The sequence below is a fragment of the Podarcis melisellensis genome (assembly GCF_964234715.1).
Source record: "Podarcis melisellensis genome assembly, chromosome: 4".
NCBI lineage: Eukaryota > Metazoa > Chordata > Lepidosauria > Squamata > Lacertidae > Podarcis > Podarcis melisellensis.
In genome coordinates, this window is record NC_138531.1 from 60,485,496 (window position 1) to 60,498,594 (window position 13,099).

Here is a 13,099-nt window from a genome sequence, read left to right on the forward strand (position 1 = left end):
CTGGTTTTGTTTTGTTTTTGGTCATCCTTATCAGCATATCATCACCGATTTCAAACATCGTCAGACTAGCAATGTCTTGCTATTGATACATATGCCAGTTCTTCAGCATGGCTTCATCTGCTTTTTAACAAAATTATTTTAAAATAGGAACTTTCCGTTCAGTGCTAATCTACACTTCATTTTACTCTGCTTTTCCTCTTATTTGTATATCACTGCAGTGTAATCCTACGCATTTTTTTCTTGAAAGCAAGTCTCACTGTGTTCACTGTGTTTAGGACTGCAGCTTTACAATCTTTGTTTCATTAAGCAATTCTGAATAAAGCTATTTCATTTAACTTTTTAGGGTCTTCTTAAAATCATTCTTCAATTTATTTCTGGAATGTCTTCACGATTTGTTTATAGAGCTTTGCAGCACAAGCTTAACCATCTCTATTCAGAAGTAAGTCCTATTGAACTGAGTGGGTTTTACTCCCAGGAAAGTGGAATTCCATCTTTCCTGCTACACAAATATTATGATCACCATTTATTTGTAGACATTAAATACCTGGAACTTGCAAGCTCTTTATGTAGAAGGCACTGATTAGTTTAGTCATAAATATTCAGTCTTTCCCTAAGAATATCACTAAATAACATAGTATTTGTGATTAGAAAATCAGGTTTAAAGCTCTATGAGCAACTGGCCATTTTGACTGATAACTTCCACTTATCCTGCAATATTTGCTAGACCGTGTTTGCCCTGTATTTACATAGAAGTCACCCATAACGAAAAGTAGGTCATGTTTAGGTACCCTTTAAATTACAACTTGCAAACAGAGAATTAATCCTTGCACATGTCACAGTGCTTTTTTATTATAAAAAAAACCCCAGCATCTACTTCTGTAAAATAAATGATATTAGTTAATGACTTTCTGTCTCTTAACATTGCTATTCCTGTCCTCTCAGATAAGGTTATTAAAATATGAACACTTTAACACATTAAAAAACTATTATTGTGGGACAACTGAAATGTCACAGTGAATGATAAGTAATATTATGTTAAGTATGCAATGTTTTGGAAGTTTCTCTTGAATATATACCACTAATAAGGATTGTAAATACCTTACTAATAAGAAGTAGTGAACCTTATCTGAAAATGTTTAGCTGTGCTTCTAATTGAACAAGTCATCATAAGAAACAGTGTAATATAAGCTATATTCAGTGAACTGTTAAATAATGTCTCAGTATTTTATGTCACGGCAGGCTAAACAAGAAATGTGCTGGCATCTTTTTTATAATGCACAAGCATATTTCAGTAACAAAGCACATAGAAATTACTTTGCAGTCGTTGATCAATAAATGGAGGAGATAAGAAAAACCTCACAATTTCTAATTGAAGCCCTTTAACAATCAAGAACCAGTTCTAGACTTGCACAGTGATCATCCTGCCCTCTACCTTCTGTCCTGGCTGCTGTGTGCAGCCGGGTTGTAGACACAATAGTGGCCGCACCAGTCCAAAGCCCTGCTGGTTGATAGCCCCTGCTGGTTTACTTGAACCCTGTATGACTATTAAGCTAGAACTTCTGACTACAGTTATATGTGCTTTTGTTGAGGAAGCACTAGAAAGTTATAGGCTGCTTCTACAACAGCACTTTAGCAATTGCCATTCTTTGTTTGTACCATCTAGACAACACTGCGGTTGGCCTTTTGCATTCCTGTATTTACTGTATTATATGGATTTTCAGATTTGCTCCCCTTTTTATTGTAGCACCAGTATGCTTGGTATGATGAGCGTGGATAGGGATTCTTAATGACAAGCCTATTAATTGCTCCATTGTTTCCCAACGTGAGGGAGGCTTTAATTAATTTCTTTTCCTTATTTTTCTTTTTAATAACAGAACAGGACTAGTTCAGGTAGGTAGCTGTGTTGGTCTGCCACAGTCGAAACAAAATTTAAAAATTCCTTCCAGTAGCACCTTAGAGACCAGCTAAGTTTGTTCTTGATATGAGCTTTCGTGTGCATGCACACTTCTTCAGATACACTGAAACAGAAGTCACCAGACCCTTATATATAGTGAGAGGGTGGATAGGGGTATTACTCAGAAGGGTGGTGGTAATGGGTGATTGGCTGATAGGTGTGGTAAAACTGTTGATGACTGTTTACCACACCTATCAGCCAATCACCCATTATAAGTAGGGTATACACATGGGGAATTGGGTCTGCTTGCCCAATGGACTTTTCAGGGGAAGGGTTCAAAAGAGGATAAAATGTTTGAAGTGAAAAGAATATCCATCTGCTGAGGCAACTTCGTTAATTTTGTGATTCTCCCTGTTTTGCCACAGATGAAATCACCACAATATAGCACAGAAAAAGAGAGTGTGTTTACCTAGTTACCTCAGTAACAAACATGCATTGTCTTCCCTCTTTCCCCTATTACATAGAAAACCATTGCTATATATGTCTTTAGTGGAATAATTCCATAGCGGAATCTGATTGGTTATGCAACATTTTGACAACATCATGATGGCTATGTTAGCTTCAATTACAGGAAACACATAGCCAATAATATGGCAATGGTGGGGATTGTGGGGGTGAGAGAAATTATCTATGGCTTCAAAGAAACTGTCAAAGTAGGCAGTAAGAAGTTGCAACAGCAGGGAGAAGGTAATGGGCACAGGAGAATATTATTTCATGTTTCATGTCAAATGTTTACACAAGCAAACATGTAACATATCACTACTTTGCATTGTGAGGTTATGATCAAATGCTAATCCTATGTATAGAACCATATAATTAGGATTGTTCCTCAATATCATATGAGACGAGTTAAAGTTTAGAGTTAAGTGGCAAAGAAATGCAAAATGCAGAGTTTGTTAATATTCAGTTAGCACCTAAAAAAGGTAAAGGACCCCTGATAGTTAAGTCCAGTCATGAATGACTCTGGGGTTGCAGCGCTCATCTCGCTTTACTGGCTGCCGGAGCCAACATTTGTCCACAGACAGTTTCTCCGGGTCATGTGGCCAGCATGATTAAACCGCTTCTGGTGAAACCAGAGCAGCGCACGGAAACGCCATTTACCTTCCCGCCGAAGTGGTACCTATTTATCTACTTGCACTTTGACGTGCTTTTGAACTGCTAGGTTGGCAGGAGCTGGGACTGAGCAACGGGAACTCACCCCATCGTGGGGATTTGAACTGCTGACCTTCCGATCGGCAAGCCCTAGGCTCAGTGGTTTAGACCACAGCGCCACCCGCGTCCCTTTCAGTTAGCACCTACATTCATGCAAAATAAGCACAGTGACCCTTCAAAAGCAGGCAAGTCACTGTTTATTTTGCATACATTTCTGTTCTTTTTTGTCACAAACTTTTTGAATTTTGTCATTTAACATTAGCTTTCACATTACACACCATTATACACATGTCTACTAAGGAATACACCATGTATCTGATAATGCAAGCTTTAGTCCACAGAAAATTATGTCATCATAATCTCATCTACAGCTCCCATCATTCTGACCATTACCATGCTGGTTGGGGTGATGGGAGTTGTGGTCCAAAACATTTAGAGGACACCAGGTTGGTAGAAGCTGCAGGAAAAGGAAGAAAACCTTCCTATGTTGTATTTGTATGACTGGAGAAGGAGAGCTGAGTTTTGGAACCTTTGGTCCAAAGTCACATGGGGAAGTCATCCTAAGAAAAACCCAGGAAAAGAATGATGCCACAGTTTCCTCAGGAAGAAGTTTAATGTGCAGGTGCATTTACTTGCCATATTTCAAGCTCCCCTTGCTTGTGGCAGCAAGAGAATACCAGCCTTTGAGAAATGAAGAAACTAGGACAGGTGAAGTGAGAAGGGGGGGGGGGAGCAAAATAATGAATTTGTTGATATCTAGCAACAGAGATTTCAACCTGTCTGGAATTCCTTTCACCAGATATAATATGCATATACACCAATTTCACCATAGTAGGTCTTTTTTCTGGACATGTTATCAGCAATTAACCTGCTCCAGAGCTCTGCTGTGCAAACAGATCTTCTTTCAATTTAGTATTACTGAAAACTCTACATGGGACGTAATGTGTGGAGTTTTTCCTGATACAGAACTAGAGAAGGAACCCTTTAATTAGGAGAAACCTCCATGTTGTCATTGGAATTGTGGAATAAGTGATCATGAGTCTGAGTTCAAATGCTTATAAATATGAAACCACCATTTTATGTTGTTTGAAAGAATAGTAAGTTGACTTAAAATTCACACATATGGCATAAAACAATATAAGATTCTGTTGTGCCTTGTACTTTTTTTTTGAGGGGGTACTCAGATGTGCTTTGCAGTTTTTAATTATAGAAGTCTGAGAGACATGCTGCCATTTCTTAGTATTATCTACTTCACACACCAAGAGGGAGAGATAGATAATATCACTTCTTGCAGAGGAAAAAAATAAAGTGAGTTTGGCAAAATAAACAAACAAATAAGTAAAAATGTGTGAGCTACAAAGTGTTGCAAGAGACAATTGCTAGGAACTAGTAAAGCAAGCCGGCATAATTAAATAAAGTGCTGCATATATATAATTATGATTAAAAATGATCACCTTACCATCTATATAACTGAAGCACATGGGGTTTTACATTTAATAAAATGTCCTCTCATAAGCAATTAAAATAATTTCTACAAATGCATGTTGTTGTTGTTGTTGTTTTAAAAAATCTTAAATTGATACCTTTCCTTTAAAGGAGTATAACACAGTCTATAGCAGAAAGTGCAATAATCCACTTGTCATTTTATACAGATCAAGTTATTTCCGATTATCATCAGCTAGCCTTGCTGATACTGACTAGCACTTAACTTTATGAATAATCTCAATGGGAGAGATTCAGAGTTGACACTTGCATAATTGAGATGACAGTAGGGTTAATTGTGCAGTGCTCAGTGTTAATAAGGATAGAAGAATTGAAAAAAGATTTCTGATGCACCATCCTGTCACTGTGCCTGTTAATCATTTGATGTAGTCTCATGTGATATAGCTCTAACATGCCTAATGTAATACAGACTAAAGAATCTTGCAAAAGGGGAAAAAAGTATATTGTATCTACATATAAGAGAGATTAAAACAGATTTTGATCTTTTAAAAATCAAGTATTTGACATAAACATTACATTGAGTTTTCTGAAAAATCCAGACAATGGACAAGCAATAGCATTCAAACAATACTGTATGCCTTTCAATAACAGTAGTAAACAACTTCATCAGACTTCAAAAAAGCAACTCTTTAAAAATTCAGAAGTGTATTTTGAACTTCTGGGTTGATTACCAATGTTTTATGATAGTGGCATCAAGGATGATTAAACAGATATGTACTGATGGGAATGGCAGATGGAAATGGGAAAGTGGAAGTAGTAGTTTTGAAAGATACACTCTACCTGTGTAGCCCAGAGAATTGTCCTCATTATCTGAGGTGGGAAGTGGTGTTCCGCTGTCGTTTCCTCTCTCGAGGTCATCAGAGTCTGTTGGAAACAACATCAGAGCTGCTGATGGGGTCATAGTAGAAACAGTAGTTGCCATTTCCATCAAATAGTGTCCATATACAAGTAAATCCACATAAGACAGAAAAACAAACAGTGACAGCACACAGCATACTTTATCCTTCCACACCATTGGCTGGATTAACTTCTGCAATATCTTCAGCAACATTCTTTGTGGTTTTAAAATTCCTCTTGTGTTTACTGTGTCCCTAGTTTTATTCTTCTGTTGCACCTTCACTCTGATTTCACAGCTTGTGAAGTGTTCTGTCTACACTCTGCAGAGCAGCCAGCACATGCTGTGGTGGACATATGGGGAAGAGGAGGCTGGGTGGTTGAATGCTAGCATTGCTAATTTTCTACCTTATTGTTAATCAAAGCTATTGACTGTGATCACTCCCCATCATTGCTTCATCTCCTGGCAATTACAGACTCAGGGGACTTTACCTCTTTGTAGGAAGGGGAAAAAGCAGTGTCTTGTCAAATAAGGAGGAAGGCTTGTATAAGCACTATTTCTTATCCAGGGGTGGAGCAAAGGAAAGGAGAATTATCACATCTAGCAAAAGGCAACAGTTTATAGTAATCAGAAAGAGATATTTTGCTGAACTGAAGGGCAATATTAAGGACAGCATTTTTAAATGTTTTTAAAATCTCATAGAGTATAGTCCTGCAAAATTAAGCTGCAAACAAAATATTTTCAAATAGTTTGAAGCTATTCATAGTGCAGCAGAGCAAAAATGTATTTAAAAATGGGGGAAAGTATCTTAAGGGCAAAAATATGAATCATAGGTGCTAGTAGGAGAATAACTATACAGAGAGCTGATTGTACTATATTTTTTAAACAATATTTAATCATACTGAAATAAAAGCCCATCAGAAAGTTCTGAGAACTCAAATAACTTTACTATCCAAAATATGGCTATAATTTCCCTTGCCCCCCTCCCAAATCATGCAGAAATAATAGGTAGCATTCTAGAAATATTATGTACTGTGTGCCTTCTCTTTTTTTGCAAATGTCTTGTTTAAATGGCATCCTAGCTAGTCATCTAAGTACTTACATTTTATTCATAAATCTATGTACTTTATCACAGAGAAGTCAATGCACTTGGAAAAAAAGTATAGTACTTCTGATACTTTAGAATACCTGTCATTCTTAAATTAGATAAATACAGTGATTAAACAATATTTATTTCAACCCTTTTATTCAATACAGTACACATATATTCTGACTATGGTGGAAGATAGGCATTTTCTGCTTTGATAAAAAGTACAACCCTTTTCAGACTAGTCTTTCCATTAGAAAGCAAAATGTAAAAAAACAACTTGGATGTATCCCTTTACATTACTGAGGTCTCCTTTTTAAAAAGCCTTTGTGGATAAGATAGAGAGAAAGGTGAAAACCCCTCATTTATTTGTCCATTTGTCTTGCTACCACAGTAATATGTAATCTCATGAACATCTTTGAAAACTTCTCTGAAAGAGACTGTCGCAAATGAATCAAAAGTCCTCTCTAATACACTATTCTATTATTTGCATGCAGGGAGCTATTGGACATGTTGTGAATTACAGTGGTGCCTCGCAAGACGAAATTAATTCGTTCCGCAAGTTCTTTCGTCTTGCAAGTTTTTCGTCTTGCGAAGCACGGTTTCCCATAGGAATGCATTGAAAATCAATCAATGCGTTCCTATGGAAATTGCCTTCAGACCAGGTCCGGGGACAGTCTGTCCCCTGACCTCTTCTGAAGGCTGGGGGGGGGGCGGACAAGGGCTTTTCTACCCACCCCCAGCATTTTAAAAAAACCCCGGGACAGCAGAGGACTTCTCCGCTGTCCCGAGGTTTTTTTAAATGCTGGCGGGCGGCAGCGCTGCCGCCCGCCAGCATTTTAAGATCACCCCGGACAGCCTACGCTGTTAGACAGCCTACGCAGCCTACTTGGAGCAGTTAGAACTGAAGTTCTACTTGGGATTCTGCCTCTCTCTGTCTCTTCCAGCCACACCATGCTAGACCTGGTCGAGCATCCACGAAATTCTGTGCTTAGAGTCCTTCTAATAACATTGATACAAAAGTTGTGCTAATAAAACTGTAACCTATGTAAAGAACTTCTCTACATTCTCCTGAGCTCCTGGAAAAAAACTTACAGTGCAAGATTTCTCATATCATGTAGAGACACAAAGTGGCCGGGCTTTGGAATCGATGGAAAGGAGACCTCTGCAGCTTCTGTTTATTTGAGAAGGCTCTCTAGATGTGCAATGTAATATTATTTTTTTAAAAAACAAACCAAGCACAGGTGATTCTAATAAATGCTTACCCAACAAATGTTTTCAAGAATTTAGCATTAAGAGAAGTGGAACTATGAAATGCTACAGGCAACAGGGAAAAGGAAAGGATGGGGCAGCTGGCCTGCTTGAGCCTACAGCAAGTAGGAGAAGAGATTCATGGTGGATCTCCCCTTGTTTCATGGTGGATTGCCCCTTGTTTTACATTGAGATTTAAGAAGGAGTAAACAAGGTTTCTCCATAACCTTCCTCCATGCTATCTATACAGAAATAAAGAGTTAATGCTCAGGGCTGAATCTGATCCCTCTAATGTGCAAGTGTCAGGTGGGTAGTTCAGGAGGGAAATAAAATATTGCTATTTCCCATTTTAACCTACCTGAAATACAGTTCTCTCTTGCTTGAGCTGGCTAGAGCCTTGAATTGAAACATTCTTGTTAGGGCTGGAAATACACTGAAACATTTTGTTGCTGGCTGCCACCTGTTTCGAATATTAATACAGTGGTACCTCGGGTTAAGAACTTAATTCGTTCTGGAAGTCCATTCTTAACCTGAAACCGTTCTTAACCTGAGGCACCACTTTAGCTAAAGGGGCCTCCCGCTGCTGCACAATTTCTGTTCTCATCCTGAAGCAAAGTTCTTAACCCGAGGTACTATTTCTCGGTTAGCGGAGTCTGTAACCTGAAGCATCTGTAACCTGAGGTACCACTGTACCTTTGAATGCTTAGGTAGCATTGAAGAAATTCCCATCTTAAACTACTTAGAATATAAGTCAGTGACTCCTTTCCATCTCTTGACCAGTTCACACCTGACTATCCAAAAGAAGCAATAAATCAGATCTTCAATACGACTAAAGCATGCAGTGAAGCATTGTTCAGTGTAGTTCTGAACATTACCGTATTCACAAGTAAATCCAACTGAGGTGAGTTGGATTTATTCTCTAATAAGTGAGCTGAAGTCCAATTGTGTTTAACAGTTCCTGAACATGCTTACATGTCTCTTAATTGCATCTAATACTACAAACACAAAGAGCCCTGGATTATTTTTAGTAAATGCACTTGATAACAAATATTGATAATCTGCAGCAGATTATATAGTTCCAACAGTATGCTAGCCACAGCAGATCTAACCATACGTAAAGAGTGCTTCGTACATTATGTTTTTAAAGATATGTGCTTGCTGCAGCAAAGTTTAACGAATCATGGCTCCCCAGATATACATATATGTCTTTCAAAACTTAGTGTTTGCTTTCTCACACATTAATGCATTAAGCAGATATACAGTATGCACATGCTAAAAGTGTAGTATGTCAAATAGCCCAAGCAAGCATATGTGAATAACATTTGCTTTGAATTACAATGTGGCCAATGTATTAATCAGTATCACTCTGTCTCTACTCTGTGTTCACACACACACACACACACACACACACACACACACACACTAAGAGAACTACCCACATTTTTTCATATATTTAGGGTAAAACTGAACACTGCAAATAGTTGATACTTTCTAGAAGAATATAAGTTTCAATAAATATTTAAATACAGGTTCAATAAATATTTTAAAGATGCAACATATTTAGTTTTAGTACTGCTCATTTATAATTATGTTGATTAAATCCATTGACTTCCCTCTTTCAATCAATATTTAACACCATTTAAATCTTAGTTGCCTACTACTGATATATCACAGTTTCTTTAATTCTAATAAATTACATTCTAATTTGCATTAGACTTCAAATACATATTCCACCAGGATACACTGGCCAGGGGTATGATCAAGTACTGTTGTATAGTTTTCATAGGTTCCTTGTTCAGTTCTGATGATCTCAGCTAAAATGATTTGGCATTTCCATATTATTAAACAAAAACAACTTAAAGTCTGAAGTCCATTCTGTGTTAGAAGTTTTGAGTCTTCTATTCATTTTCGCTAAATAATCTAGATTTTACCAAATTAATTAAGAGCAGAAGGTGATCTGTTAAGTGCATAGGTCATGTGTACAATAAAATGGATTGTTGCTTTAAACCAAACTGAGGCAGGAACCATTTCAGTGAACATTGACTTTCTTTGTTGCTTTCCACAATCTTAACATTACAAAGTGATCTTTAAAGACACATCATTTCTCACACTAGGGTTTCAGTGTGTTCAGCACTCTTTTTCAGATGCATCTTCCTACATTACTCTAGATTAGTGAAAGGAATCAATGAGAATTGATCCAATTTGCAGAACACAGTTCTAATATTGATAGTAGTTTATACACATTTGCTTTTGCCTAATCTTTTATTAATGATCATCTTCAAAATGTCAATTAATATTGCTGTCCATAAATTCAGTAATATGGGCTAGATAGAAATCAACTAATTAAAGAAGAGATGCTCAAAGGAAACAAAACAAAACACAGAGTAAGATGAAGGAAAAAGACCTTTTGGTGATCTGTTTTCCTTATACTACTTTGAGAAACAGTAATCACTGTTATACAGTTTACCTATCAGTGGAAAAAGGTCAATTTAATTTCATTACTTTCATCAAAACTGTGTATTAGAAAATGAAATGTGGTAAGCAAATAGATTATCATCTGTTTTTTGTTATCTATTCATTTTGAGAAAAATACTGTGTAACATGAATGCACACTTAGCAGGGAAAGAATTCAAATACCTATGTGTTCATACAGGAGCAAACATTCCCCAGAGCAGGGGTCTGCAACCTTTAAGACAAAAAGAGCCACTTGGACCCGTTTCCGAAGAAAAAACAACTGGGAGCCGCAAAACTCGTAATTATAAAAAAATCTTTTTTGTCACTTTTTTATTATTTCTTTGTTTGACCCCTCAGAATTACTTCTCCTCATAGAAATAAACGTTAAGTTACCTTTTTGTGTGTGTGTGTTCTTCACCCCCCCCTTCAAAACAGTGACCAGCGTACATGCCCCCTTTCAATGCAGTGACCAGCGTACATGCCCCTTACAATGCAGTGGGCGGGCGGGAAGGTGACGTTGGGACGGTGCGTGACTAACGCATGTACCACCCCCATGCGACGTCACAGCCAGTACAGCGCCCGCCACAGTGGGGAGTGTTGGGGCGCACAATGCGCCTCCTCCCCTCGCTAGTATCCGCCCCAGAGCCGCGGCAAAGGTGTAAAAGAGCCACATGTCGCTCCGGAGCCGCGGGTTGCAGACCCCTGCCCCAGAGGTTCCTGGGGGGCATTCCTGAGAGTGGAGTGGCATATTTATTTGAGAAAGGAGGGCCTATCCTATCTGAAGCATCCTAGCTGAGGCTGTCCCAATGCCCCTCTGGGTGTTTGCTAAAGCACCAACATAGACTCAAGGGTAGTATGGTGGGGGTGGGTAGGTTGCTATGCCCTATGGCACGGGTGGGAAACATCTAATGCAGTCTTTCAGGACTTTATAACTGGCCATCCAGACTATCTCCAGGCCAAACATCCTCCAAAGTGCAACACACCCGTCACTAGCTTGACACTCTGCTTAAATATGTTTGCCTGACTGGAATGTGGCCATGAACTCTAATAGTGCTTCTTGATTTCTGGATGGAGGTTAGAATGGAATGTGTGAGTGTGTAGAAACTATCTTAGTGTGCAAAGGTATAATTCACATCCATTGCTTTGTCCACTTTTGCCTCTGGCCTCACCCACCACTGACATGTGCCCCCCAGAAAGCTGCATAGAAGGGAATGTGGTCCCCAGCCTTAAAAAGATTCCTCACCCCTGGTTTATAGGAATTCCATCTTTCTCTTTAGACTTCTTGTCCTGTGAGTGCTAATCTTTAGTGTTTGTGTCTTGGGTTGGATACCTGAGGGATTCTGCTGATATGCTGCTCATCAATATTCCTGTCTCAGCTGCTCAAGATTGTCTCGATTTGTGTTGATGGCTTCTAGGATGGAGTATTTTTAACTTCTATGCTGATGTCTCAGAGGACATCATGGCCACAATGAGAGCCATGGTTGTGCTGCTCCTTGGATTGCAGATTCTAGAGGTTGGTGCTGGAGGATTGTTACTGACCCCTTGGTGGTTATTCTATGAGATTTCACAGGTCTGTTTTATCCCACATGCTGTTTAATGTCTATGTTAAACCACTGACTACAGCACTTGACAGGATAAGGTCCAATAGGCTATGACTCAACTCAGAAGAAACAGAGGTACTGTTAGTTTGTGGTTCAACTGCCCAACCTAGTTTGGAATGGGTGTCCTCCTAAGAGACCTCTTTGTCTCCATCTATACTCTTAGACCTAGCCAGACTTTACCTTCCTATTAGATGTACAAAGCTTAAAGAACTAGGTTCATAGATTAGGAGAGATCTTGGATCCAGCACTGTTGCAGGAGGGAGAGGTGTTGTTCCCTTTTAGTTTAGAGGACCTTCAGACAAAGATAGGTAGAGAGGTAACTACAACATGTGTCCATCTTTTTGACTAGTTTGCAAAGGCTTTAATTTTAATAAAAGTAGACTAATATGTGTTTTTGATTCCACCTATTTGGAATATGTGGAAGATAGAAGTGCCTGGCGTGCTCTGGTCCATGGGGTCACAAAGAGTCGGACACGACTAAACGACTAAGCAACAACAAATTTGGAATATGTCAATCTTCATGGAAAAACAGCAATATGTTCATATTTTGTGCTTTACCAACTGCCAACAAAACTAAGAATATTATTTTTAAAATCAGATGAACGAAACAGGAACTGGTCAATTTTTTCTAAATGATAAACAAAATCCATCCACGCACACGGCAAAAGCCTAAGAATCTGAACTGGGAAAGATTACTAAATAGATTGTAAATTAATGTATCACTCTCCAGTAATCGATAATAAAAGTTTGTCCAAGGCTCTCATTCCTCTATGTGATCAATGTGAACCTCAAAAGAAAGCACAGGGTCAAAATTACCTAAAAGTTTATGAACTTGGCTGGGAGAATGAAAGCAAGTTCTGAAATGAAACGGCTGGGGAGGATAATAATCAATAACTACTCTTATCTTGTCAAATTTCAGCCTTAGAAAATTAATATCACATAGGCAATCATGCAGCACAGCAAGGGGCATTCAGGGTTTACAGCAACCAAACAGATACCTTGAGGTGCTGTCAATTTGTAATATTGTACAACCTGAGCATGAGACTATTAGCCTGCAGCTGCAATTTCAAAAACCTCATGGGTATCTGGGAACCCCTGAAATAACTAGAGAGAGGGAAAAAACACACCCTTATAGTCACAGGGCCCAGAGCAATAAAGCATGAACGCTGAAAAATACAATGAATTTAACTCACACAAGGCTGCTGAAACAACAGTATAGGTGTTTATTCCTCCCAAATATAAAACACTCTCTTCTCAAGTTT

At 38.5% G+C, this 13,099-nt stretch overlaps 1 protein-coding gene across 2 annotated transcripts in view; it reads right to left on the reverse strand.

Annotated features, from left to right (window-relative positions):
* The window catches only part of ROBO1 (roundabout guidance receptor 1), a 559,072-nt gene that overhangs the window by 323,761 nt on the left and 222,212 nt on the right, over positions 1 to 13,099 (reverse strand). For both annotated transcript variants that reach the window (XM_081907820.1, XM_081907819.1), the window contains exon 3: positions 5,390 to 5,473. In XM_081907820.1, coding sequence (XP_081763946.1) covers positions 5,390 to 5,473 — 84 coding nt within the window. The remainder of the gene's footprint in view (positions 1 to 5,389; positions 5,474 to 13,099) is intronic.